Here is a 12,912-nt window from a genome sequence, read left to right as displayed (position 1 = left end):
AGCTATAATGTTTTATTTGTCATTTGTTTTCCATCTGCAAGCAGTGATAGAAAAACAAACGAAATTATGTTTCTCCCAGTAAGAATAATGTGAGCTATTTGGTGTGCAGATTTTCAATTGAAATAGCATTTATATCACACTGGAGTAGGCCTATTTATTGATTGTATATTGTGCAGATTTTCTAACTGTTATGTTGCTTTTTGTTGATATGTCTTTTGTATAATTGTTCAACTTGTAGATAGACGTGTGAACGCATCCTGCCCTCTTGAGATGAACCCTCCCAGTGTTGTGGCGAGATATGGAGACACCGTCTCAGTTAACTGCAGCACACCATCTACAGACCACCAAGGAATGGGTTGGGAGTCCAAGCTTGGAGGCACAGACATGGAAGAGAATGTGAAGCTTATCACTTGGACAGTAGAAACTTTAAAACCAGAAAACTGGGAAATAGAGCCTCAATGCTACATTAATCTACCCGATCAACAGTGTTCCAAAGACCTGCCAGTCACTCTCTATAGTGAGTATCTCACTTATTATTATGATAATTTAATGTTTTAAAGGTTCAATCCTCATCATTTAACTGCACCACCTCAAACACACTACATGAAGGCCAAAGGCACTGGCCAAATGGACAACGTCAACCTTGTTGTCTGGACTGTGGTACATTTAACAGAATGGGATGCCAGTCCAATATGCTACATCAACATCATAGAACAATGTCTAAAGACACTGCCAGTCTTTCTTTGATTGTATTGTCTTTGCGCAGCACAGAATGAGACTTATAGGCTCTACCATAGTTTCACACATTTTATGTCTTACAGCCTTTCCAGACAGCATCACCATCAGCTCAATTGCCGACTCTGCTGGTCCGATGTATGAGGGGGAGCAATATACCATCACATGTGGCATCCGTCACATAGCTCCTGTTCAAAACCTCACTGTGACGTGGTACAAGGATGATACCATACTCGACACAAATTTTCTTCATGATCCCTCCAAGAAGAAGAAACCACAGAATGTGTTAGCTAATTTCACCTTTACTGCCAGTAGAGTGTATGATGGAGCCCGTTTCAGATGTGAAGTTTTTTTGAACCTAGGACCAGAAGGACCTCAGCATTCTAACTTTTCAGAGGAGTATCCGATCAAGGTTCACTGTAAGTATATTACATTTTAAAACATTTCAGGAGCATGACTGAAGGGTAGTGATGCAGTCATGCCCCAGAAAAAGAGATGGTATTTTGCTTTGTAATAACTTAGCTCTGACATTTGAACCTCTTGAATTCAGTGGTTGGAAACAAGTCAGTTTGGATAAAGCTTACTCCATTAATAAATAACAAGAGATAACATTATTATGCCAGCAGCCAACCATGATACATACTAACCCAGAACAAGTTGCTACTTCTGGGAATTGTTCGGTAATTAATCTTGGACCACAGAGCTGTTATAAGACCAAACAGTCGTTTGCTGGTGGCACATAAAACCAGCAGAACCCCCCACCAGTCTAACTTGTGCCTTTTTGTTTTCTTCTTTTCATGTAATACTTTTCTGCAAAGGAACGATCATTTTGAAATATTGTAATTTGTTGCAAAATGTTCGACTCTCTTTAGATGGACCAGACATAGCCTGTTCTCACAATATCACAATATCGGAAGGTCAGAATTTGGAGCACCAGTGTTCTGTGACAGGAAATCCGTCTCCAACCATCGCATGGTTTAAAGATGGACATCGCATCGATCAGGCAGTCGCTCTGTCGAGGCACAATGCAGGCCTCTACACCATTGAAGCTAAAGGCCGTATCAATACCAACAGAATTCTGCATGTGTTAGTGATGTGTGAGTCGCATATTCAACCTTCTCATACACCAGAGCCAATTTAAACCCCGAGATGTAACTTCATTACATTAAAGCTGCAATCCGGAACTTATTTTAATGAATAAAATCATATTTTCACCAATCCGTATGAGTATGTTAATACAATACAACTAGCACATCGGCATTGATTGGATGTGGTCCATTGAGAAATTTGTAAGGCTTATTATTTGCTTTGTAATAACTTAGCTCTGACATTTGAACCTCTTGAATTCAGTGGTTGGAAACAAGTCAGTTTGGATAAAGCTTAATCCATTAATAAATAACAAGAGATATCATTATTATGCCAGCAGCCAACCATGATACATACTAACCCAGAACAAGTTGCTACTTCTGGGAATTGTTCGGTAATTAATCTTGGACCACAGAGCTGTTATAAGACCAAACAGTCGTTTGCTGGTGGCACATAAAACCAGCAGAACCCCCCACCAGTCTAACTTGTGCCTTTTTGTTTTCTTCTTTTCATGTAATACTTTTCTGCAAAGGAACGATCATTTTGAAATACTGTAATTTGTTGCAAAATGTTCGACTCTCTTTAGATGGACCAGACATAGCCTGTTCTCACAATATCACAATATCGGAAGGTCAGAATTTGGAGCACCAGTGTTCTGTGACAGGAAATCCGTCTCCATCCATTGCATGGTTTAAAGATGGACATCGCATCGATCAGGCAGTCGCTCTGTCGAGGCACAATGCAGGCCTCTACACCATTGAAGCTAAAGGCCGTATCAATACCAACAGAACTCTGCATGTGTTAGTGATGTGTAAGTCGCATATTCAACCTTCTCATACACCAGAGCCAATTTAAACCCAGAGATGTAACCTCATTACATTAAAGCTGCAATCCGGAACTTATTTTAATGAATAAAATCATATTTTCACCAATCCGTATGAGTATGTTAATACAATACAACTAGCACATCGGCATTGATTGGATGTGGTCCATTGAGAAATTTGTAAGGTAGGACACCTACTGGTTGACAAGCAGTGGCGTACCCACTGTAGAGGCAGGACAGGCGGTCGCCTGCCCAACTAAGATCTTGCCTCCCCTAGAAAACCCAAATAACCCGAAAATATCATTGCGTGCTTAATGTCCTCAAAGTCACCCATCCAACAAGCTTTGAACTGAGCAGATTGGACCTTCCGTTCCAGAGAAAATGGCCAAAACATCTTGAAAACTGCCACTTTCACCACTTTTCGATCGCCGATTGGGGGAGGTGGGGGCTCTGCAAAAAAAATCTCGCCTGTCCTAAATTTAATTCCTGGGGAAGCTACTATTCACAAGTACATAAGTACTGCCTGAAGGAAATAAGCCCAATATCTCCCCTGGCCAAAAAGGGATCGCCTCTTGAAAAAGCTGTAGAAATGTGATCTGCCATTAGGGAGACCAGGGTTCGAATCCCGGGTAGGACATGACCAGGGCCGTATTTAAGCACAGGCAATGTTTTTTTTTTTTTAAATACAATACTGAAAGCACGAACCGAATGAACCGAATGAATGTAACAAAAACACCCCAAAAAGTAACAAACCCGGTAAAAAAAACAGGACGTTGCGGGGGGGCCCCGAAAATTGGTCTTACCTAGAAACACATACACGTTTCCAATGAAGAAATCAGAGCCACATATTATGACTGTATACTGTGAGTTTCCGTTCCTAAACCATATGAATATTACATAACAATAATTATTTTGTTTACTCTCCAGACCCACCAACCTTCTTCAGTTCCCAAACAGAAACACTGGATCTAGCCATGGATCCAGCTGATAAAATCACTTTGAACTGCACCGCAACAGGAAATCCCACCCCCACCTACAGGTGGCAGTGCACTAATACAAAGCAGGAGAAGATGGGAGATCAATCTGTTATTACCACCACATTGTTTCCAGGCCTTTGCAATTGCACAGTCTCCAATGATGTGGGCACTAAGACCAAGCAGTTCATTATCAATGAACCTGAAGGTAAGACGTGTTACTATTGTATACAGCCTAATTTATACTTCATCGTATGACGTTTCGTCTGCAGAAAATAACAGATTTTCAAGTGAAAAACGCAACAGGTTCTTTCCTTGAAAATCTGTTATTCTCGGCAAACAACACCATTGTATGATGAAGTATAAATTAGGCTCAGGTCCTAACATTACCTAATCTATTCTCTTTCAGTGTTTAATTCTAATTTATAATTCTAAATTTCCTCCGTGCTACTGTTCTCTATCAGGCAACTGGGCTGGGACCACTGCTGGGATTGTTGTGGCTGTCATTGTGGCTGTCTTAATGTCTGGCTTTGCAGTTTATTACATACGAAAAAGAAATCAACAACAACGATCTGGAGTAGTGTAGTGTAGGAAATAGAAGAAAAAGAAAGAAAAACATATTTTGAGGGCAGCCTTTGCCCCCACTGTTGGGAGTAAACTCAGGCTTAAAGGGATATTTCACTTTAAAACATGTTGTGGGGTCTAATCAGGCTTTTGTGAGGACCCCAGACAGTTTTAAGTTGCTTGATACAGTAATTAGATAGTTGATATACATTTTATTTAATCGAAAACACCCGTTCTTGATTCTGGTGACTGATGTTGTCCTTCTAATGCGTTATGGTTGGTATGTGTTTTTATTTTATTATTTATATTTTATAAATGTTTTGTAAATTTTGAAAATTTTAAAATACATTGAACATAAGTGAACAAAGTAATTGAAAGAACATGGCCCCCTCACGCATAAGAAGGACGATGAATCTATCATGGTTAGAAATTACAATTTGTTTGTATAGGAAGATTTTTTTTTATAATATCAAATATCTAAATACTGAATGAAGCAACTTAAAAACTGTCTGGAGTCCTCACAAAAGCCAGAGTAGACGTTAAAATGACCCCAAACATGTTTGAAAGTGAAATATTCCTTTAATCATCCCATCCATTCCATTAATTTATTGCCAACTTGCTGACACTGTATACTATGCCAGTCAGACCAAAGACATTTTCATTAAAGTCTGGCATCTACTGTTACTTACCATAATGTATAGAATATAGGCCTATCAAGGAGGACTTACGTCTCTGCAAGAATTGGAAGAACTTGTCCATGCATTCATTTTCAGTAGACTTGACTATTGTAAATCTACTGTCTCCCTAAACATTTGTTCAAAATTGAGATCGTAGAATGCTGCTACTCAAGACCTTACAAAATACCACTGTTGGTTTATAAAGAACTGAATTGCTTAGGGCAAAAACACATTTCTGATCTTGTGACACATCATGAACCATCCAGACTTCTCAGGTCTTCTGAGACAGATCTGCTTTTAGAACCCAGAACTAACACCCTAAACATGGAGAAGTACTGACGTAGCATTCATTTTATGCACCACATACAGTATCTGAAACAAACCGCAGGTTTGTTTCAGATACAGTACAACTACAGGTATCAATTCTTAAAATCAAAGCTAAAGAACTTTCTGTTTGCCAGTGTCATTTAATGAGGTTTTCTTATTTTTCTGTTTTATTCTAACCTCTTTTGTTAAATGTCCTTTTATAATGTGTTTATTTTGCACTCTCTCTTAATGTGACTGTGTCTTAATGTCTTAACGTCATACTAATACTGTGTACGTTTTTCAATTAAACCAAAGTTATTTTTGATATAATCTTTCACTGGTAATTTTTCCACTATAACCATTCCACAATACATATTCTTCTGTAAACACTATTATTGGGTGCGAGTGTCTGCCCCAGCACTCGTGCCAAAATGACACAAGCATCGGAAATGTACCAGAAATGTATTTATTGGTGTATTTTAAAGTTAAAGTCATACTGTGTAACTTGTTTAATATAGAGAAGAGAATCTTATATGACTATCCAGTAGTGTGTGATGCAACCAGATATTCAAGCCGTTTAAGATTTTGTTAGTGTGAGGAGGTAATGGCTGTCATTGTATCCTGGTGAACTTGGGTGGTATACTCAAAGTGTTGGTGGTATTTTGTGATCAACAGTGTCCAAATACATTAAGTTTGGTTTATGAGAAAATAAATAATACGTAGAATAACAATAGGCTAACCTTCCTCCACAGTGAATCGCAGTCGCACAACATTCTGGGCTATGGTTGGACCACCTGTGGCCATAGCACTCCTGGCTTTAATTGGGTATGTTGTTTACAAAACAATAGAAGGCAACAATTCAGGCAACAGGCAAAGGCAACAAGTCATCTGAAAGGGATACTAACTGGATGGATGGATTTCCTACCAAAGACTTTATGGATTACATAATGATGCACAATTCTGCTTGGCTTTTTAGTGGTAGCCTACTGTAGCAGTGCCATTTTGTAGTTCAGATGTGCTTGTAATTTGTCTCTTGTTAGCTTAGGATAAAACTGTTTTGCATGCTTACAAGATAAAGTTATTACACATACCCACTGTGCCTGTTCCCTGAATGAATGCATGCGAGGCTATGTTTTGCATCCTGTCGGTCCTTCCGCCCATGTGTCCGTGTACGTCCGTCCATCCGTGTACAGCTAATCTCCGGTACCGATTGGTGTGAAACTGTCCACACACACTACCTGGAGGCCAGAGCAAAACCATAGACTGTATAAGGAGCAAAACCTCTGCCCCACATTTTTCACATTGGCCTATTATAGCGCCACCATGAGGCAGAGTTTGCAAAACATTTATTTTTTTACATTACTCCTATAGAAGAAATGCCACCCTTTTCACATTGGCTTAATATAATGCCACCAGCAGGCCTATTTTTGTTATTACTCCTACAGATTTGTCCAAACATCACGCAAATCGGTACACATTATCCCCATAGTCATGTCATTTTTCATATTCACTCCTGATTGGTTAAAATCGTCTTCTACTACCTGGCCTGGGCCTGGCAGAGACCTTTTTTCCCCCCTAGACATTTGTCTAGTTTTCAATCTGTATCTTTTCATGCATAAACTTGCCTAAGCACTATGAGACATATGATATTCATCGCGTTAATATTGCATCAATGACTGACTATCAATGCATCCATTGATCAACTAACTGTCAATTGTTCACATTGACTGTCAATGTGAACAATAACAAACAAAAAGTGTGGTGCTGACCACAGTGTGAAAGATGAAAATAAAACAATTTGGTCGCACACCCTACGCTACGGTGCAGAGTATAACTTCATAACGTTAACACTGAGGCCTTCTGAGGTCTTCTTTTGGGATTTTAATGTGAACATTAACAAAATGTATCGTATTTCTTGTATTTCTTTCTCATATTTCTTGTTTCCTTGCATCATAAACTGTACTATTGCAAGCTAGGTTTGCCAAATACTGTTGCCTGCCCTAATGAGGATAAACTAGTCAAGAACATTCAAATGTCTGAACTGTGGACTGTACAGAGCTATTAAGTCAATGCCTAAGACACAACAATCATCGGCCTTTGTTACAAAGCACAATTCTGTATGTATGCATTATGTAGGCTACAATATGTGTGTTTGGCATGTGTAGTTAAAAATCAAAGTTAGTTTAACCGGCTTCATGACATAGACAGCAGGTTCCAGATAGACCCTGGTTATATGTGTCTTATTATAATGAGGAAAAATACAGTGACTCTTTTTGTTTACATTTCAGGGATTTTAGTGGGTAATAAGCATATTATTTTGATGTTTTGTCAATGAATTGTAATGGTGCTGAAAATGTGACAGTGAGCAGGGAAATAATACTGTTTTATATTATGCACTGATGAATGTTTGTATCTGCATTTTAATGTCTGTGTTGTGTTGTTGACTTTATTCGAATACTGGAAACAGTGGCCACTATTGCAGACTGACAATGTTTCTGTGATATAACAGCTTTTTTGTTGTATTATTTTACTGTTGTGATTTGTGACAAATAAAAGTAAAGTAAAATAACCAGAAACAAATGTATCAATGGAAAAACAAATCTCAACAGTTTATGATGTTTTCTTTTTTCTTATGATGTTTGATGTGTGATGTTCTAGGATGGAATGCTGATTGAGGCAGAGTCACACTAGTGTGTAAGTGTTTTTCTGCCACCTTTTGTCCACCCCTTGGACCCCTCTCTCATGCTATCTGGCATACATTATCCAGGGCTCAGAGTGCCATACTAATTAGTGCAAACAAAAGTGAATGTAAAGCAAGACATTTTACCCCATATTGGTCAATATAAACCCCCTTTAAAAATAAATGAATAAAATAAATAAAAATGTCCTTAATGTTTAGTGCATGTTGACGTCCTTGTGAATTCCTCCAGGAAACACTGTTTGTGTATGCTCTGACTGTGTTGCTATAACAACCTGGCAGTGTGCATATTGTTCAATTTGTCTCGGAGTAGGGTGAAAAAAAGTCTTATTATAGGCACACAGGCTTAACATATTTCTGCAGAGACCTTGGAGGGAACAGCATAGCTAAAGTGCACAAGAACGCTGTACATTGAGATAAGCAGCTGTGCCTTCCATAAATATCCCAATAAGCATCCAGTTACTTTCTCTCTCTGGCAGTTTAGAGTAACAAACATGAGAGCTCCACTTGCTGATTTAGCAATGCTTGGAATTAAAAAGCTATAGGTCACTTACGGAAACTGAGAAATGCTTCACTTGATCAGCTCTGTAGTAAAGTTATAGGCTACTCTATGGAACTGTCATGCATTGAAAGCGATAGAACATGAGTTCCCAATATGGACTTAGAAAAAAATATCAACAATTATGTTTAGGGGAAAAAAGCTGGTATTTATGAATATCAATTAATGTATTGCCATAGGCATACAATAGGCCTACATATCAAGTTGGGCAGTTGTGACTTGTGAAACACTGACATTGTAGTTTATGGTAACAGATTAAGTGGTAAATGCAGATGGCAAGTCATATTTCTTTCTTGGAAATGTAAAGTGTCCATAAACCTTTAAAATGCACAAAGGTAGCTGCCATTGTTTACATACTGTATATGTGGGGAAGTAACGCATAATCTTTGTGTAACAGTATGGATTGTTGTATAGGCTACTGTAAACTAAACATTCAAGGTTCAAGTATTTGTCATCATTAGGCTATACCAGCTATAGGCTACATTCAAATGAAATGACATACATGTGCCCCATCTCTTGATAGCCTTTACAGTAAGTAAGAAATCAGATTCAGAATCATTTGCAATCATCAAGTGCTGTCCTGGGCTACTGTTCATTATTATAACCGCCTCTCATTTAATGATCGATCATTAAACTCTTTCCGGCTGTATTTTCAGAGGCCATCCTATACTCTATCGCACGATGGTGGCATACTGGCATTGTTAGCTTGTAAATCAGTTCTTGTCGGCAAGCGACACTGTTCTACTAAGGAGTATAAATGAGGCATTACCCCCACCCCCCGCCACCCCAAAGTCAAACAGGATGAGGGGGCCCTTTTGTCCCTACATAGTTCACTTTTGAGTTGCCAAGCACGGCCAAAGTGGAATTTCTTTTTTCCCCTCGATCTATCGACAACGGTGGACACGCTGGGAAAATACGAAAACGATGGGAAACTACGTTCTGAAGTGGATTGTAACGGTTTGCATGTTCTACTTGGGTAAGAGGCAATGGGCTTCGGGGTTTTATAATGTGTTAGAACCGTTAGATGATCAAAGTAGATGAGTTAGTTCGTTCCAGTATCCAGTTATTTCTTCCTACCGACTTAGATAATTAGGCCACAGTAGGCTAGTAGCCTATCACTGCAGAAGCCTCACCAGCGCATGTATCAAAATTGAAATTAGAACTGTCTATGCAAGTGTGAATTTTAGTAGGCTAAACATGGTGTTTGAGTAACACAATTACATAATGACTCTAGTTTGTATGGGTTAGAATGATGAACAGTCCTGAGTGGATGGATGGTGATGATTACTTATATTAATTAATGACAATAATTTACTATATCTTATGCAGTGTCAGGTGAAGGATGCTCCCTGATCCTCAAACCCTCCAGGGTTGTGGTGGCGTTTGGGGAGCCTGTGTCAGTCAACTGTGAAGCTGTACGCCCAGTGCGTGTTCTGGGCTGGGAATCAGCCATTGGCGCAGCCCATACTCAACAAGATCTGTCTGTCCAGTGGAAGGTAGACAGTCTCATTGACTGGATTGAAGAGCCCATCTGTTACGGAGTATTTTTCACCGCCCCGAGGCAGTGTGAGGAGAAACTCAACCTAATCCTCTACAGTAAGTTCCTCCTTTTTAGATATGTGTGGTTTTAGACATGAATCAGCACTGAGGAAGTGAATACCACAAATATGGGTCATGTCTGACGCACGCACTAATATTGCGAAAATACCTGTGTGTTCATTTAGAAACTCCAGACAGTGTCTCCATAAGCGCTGTGAACCACACTGGTCCAATGGTAGAGGGAAAAGAGTACCAACTGCTCTGTGAGGTCCAGAATATTGCTCCTGTTCAATACCTCACGCTACGGTGGTATAGAGGGCAGACTGAGGTTTATAACCACTCATTCGCAGACCTCACACCTTCCTCCCCTGTGCAAGTGTCTTCTATTCTCATGGTCACTCCGTCCAAAGCTGAAAACGGAGTGCAGTACAGGTGTGTTGCAGAGCTGGATCTGGGGCCAGAGGGACCACAGCCTCCTCCTACGGTGTCTTCTGAGCCTCTTAATGCCTCTGTACACTGTGAGTCAAGAGCCGATGCACAAGCTGCTGTATTATCCTTTATTTAATGAGTACGGTTTGTGAAAGTATTCAACGTTGGGCTGTGTCTAGTAATCCCAATGACCCTCTTCCTAGATCCCCCAACTTTCCTCAGTCCTGAGCAGGAAACGTTTGACTTTGAAGTGGATGCAGAGGTCAGCTTAGACTGCAGTGCTACAGGAAATCCCACACCTGTCTACATCTGGCAGTCCTCGGTTTCTATGCCAGAGACATCAGAGGACCAAGCTGTTTTTACATCCTCCTCACTGCTCCCAGGAACCTATTACTGTACTGCCTCTAATAGGCTGGACAAGAAGACCAAGCAATTCATCATCAAAGAAAAGTCTAAAGGTAGGTGGACAGTACAATCCTGTCTGTTGATTTAAGTTAGAAATGGATAACTGTACACTGTGCACTGCAAATTGTTGCAATACATTTTGCATGAATGTTACAGCAATGTCTGTTGTTTTTACACAGGTGCATAAAACGAGGATCACAGTGCTGGAAATAAAAGAAGTGTTCCCTTCAATGCAACTTAAATGTTGCTACCCATTTTGGAAGGAGAGTAAAACCATCAATGTCTATCTATTCTAGCATGTATTCCATGGCTCAATTATATTTAAGAGGATGTTATTGTTCAAGAATCACACCTCATTAAGGGGGGAAAAAGCTGTATAGACTCATTAATGATCGGTAATTGTATATTATTTGTGGCTGTCTTAACATAAAGTGTGTGCAGTAGCTAATTTGGAATATTAGTTCACTAATATTGACCTTGTCTTAATTTTTGTAATGTAGCCTATTTTGTATAAAATGTAGTACAGTAGTACAGTAATTAAATACAATTCTGTAATATGATTACAAAAGCATGCACTTTAAGTTATAGTAATGATTAAATAATCTTTAATTATTGATTATGGGAATTACACATTTGGATTAAAGACAGTATGTAATAGCCTAACATTCAGGCATAGATTTGATGTTATTTTCCATCATTGTACATAAGAACTGTTTCTTAATTGTTTATCTTTATAAATAAATAATAGATAATTAAAGGTGATATTTAAGAATGAGATTTATTATCATCATCATCATCATCGGCTACTATTATTCTTAAAATGTGCCACCCCTTTTAGTTCAGTTGACTTCATGGGAGAAATTCTGTTTGCGACCTAAAATCAATGCAGTGTGACATGCAGTTTACCACACTTCCAAGTATTCTTTTTTTTATTTTTTTATTTTTTTTACAGTTTTCTCACATGTATGCTGAACAAGACCACATCATGTAGGCTATGTGGATACATTTATTGTATTATACTGAGTAAAAGTAAATGCAGTTGGACATTTTTTATCCCGGGCTTGATATGCATGTGCAGTTAAAAAAAGAACAGATCTACAAGCTAAAAATGTGTAACATGATGCATTGTTAGATCGTATATCGGTTCTTTTTCGACAGGCAACACTGTTGTATACTAGTTTTTATTGAGCATGTGGCAGTTGTGTTTTATTTTCTCACAGAATCTAGTTGTTTTTGTTTTGTTTGTATGTTTCTGCACAATCCACTGTTCCACACGGTCCACAGTCCAGTTGGTGGCGGTAATGCGCCTCTTAGCTGGTTTGCCAACCGCCAATAAACACCAAAGAAGTAGAAGAAGACGTGTGTTTTGTCACGTGATCACAACAAACATTCTGCCTGCGCCACAAACCCAAACCCCATACAGAGAAGAAACTCAAGATCACGCAGCTAGCGGATGCACCAGTTTCCTGCCTTTTCTGACAACTTTATCACTTTTCCAAGGTGGGACTAAGCACATTGTGTGTCACGTTGTGCATTCTACAGTATTGTTATTTTATTTCATAATATTTCTTAATTTTCAAACCATTTTGTAAACGTACGTGTGTGCATAACTAAACATCGTGATCAATGCGTTATATTCCATGATTACAAGTGGACAAAGTCAAAACTCACCGACTCACCGACTGGCTTCCATCTCAGATATGCCACTGAAAAGCGTGTGTCAGAAGCAAGCATGTGCAATTCAAACGTGTTTGCAAGGTACATTTATAATACTCTGTCTCTTACTGTATGTTTTTCTCTCTGCTAAATTTAAACTCAAAGTAAACTGTTCTTTACTGCTTTTTCCTTCTATTACAGCCAACAAATACAAGGAGAGCATGTGTCAGGATTTGATCAAGGACATGCGTCGATGCTGTGATCTCATTGGTAACCACTCCACCTGCTGTGAGGGATTCTTGAGGGACCAGAAGCCTACACAGAACACCGCCACATTATCCACATAGGCATAGCAGTATTGTTGTGATGGTAATCATACCTGCCAACACTCCTAAATTTAACAGGAGACTCCTGAATTTTTACCCTTTAGCCTGCCGTGCTCCTGAATTGTAATTTATCCT

At 39.1% G+C, this 12,912-nt stretch overlaps 1 protein-coding gene across 1 annotated transcript in view; it reads left to right on the top strand.

The window, feature by feature from the left end:
• The window catches only part of LOC311054726 (hemicentin-1-like), a 28,942-nt gene extending 17,492 nt beyond the window's left edge, over positions 1–11,450 (top strand). The window contains exons 9-18 of the mRNA XM_084070732.1: positions 239–517; positions 822–1,154; positions 1,608–1,832; positions 2,408–2,632; positions 3,572–3,826; positions 9,264–9,398; positions 9,752–10,018; positions 10,147–10,479; positions 10,594–10,848; positions 10,975–11,450. Of these exons, the coding sequence (XP_083926858.1) occupies positions 239–517; positions 822–1,154; positions 1,608–1,832; positions 2,408–2,632; positions 3,572–3,826; positions 9,264–9,398; positions 9,752–10,018; positions 10,147–10,479; positions 10,594–10,848; positions 10,975–10,982 (2,315 nt within the window). The 3' untranslated portion in view covers positions 10,983–11,450. The remainder of the gene's footprint in view (positions 1–238; positions 518–821; positions 1,155–1,607; positions 1,833–2,407; positions 2,633–3,571; positions 3,827–9,263; positions 9,399–9,751; positions 10,019–10,146; positions 10,480–10,593; positions 10,849–10,974) is intronic.
• Positions 11,451–12,912: the final 1,462 nt, after the last annotated feature.

Source organism: Gymnoscopelus microlampas (assembly GCF_963454915.1).
Source record: "Gymnoscopelus microlampas genome assembly, chromosome: 11".
NCBI classification, from domain to species: Eukaryota; Metazoa; Chordata; class Actinopteri; order Myctophiformes; family Myctophidae; genus Gymnoscopelus; species Gymnoscopelus microlampas.
This window is presented reverse-complemented; position numbering and strand designations above follow the sequence as displayed.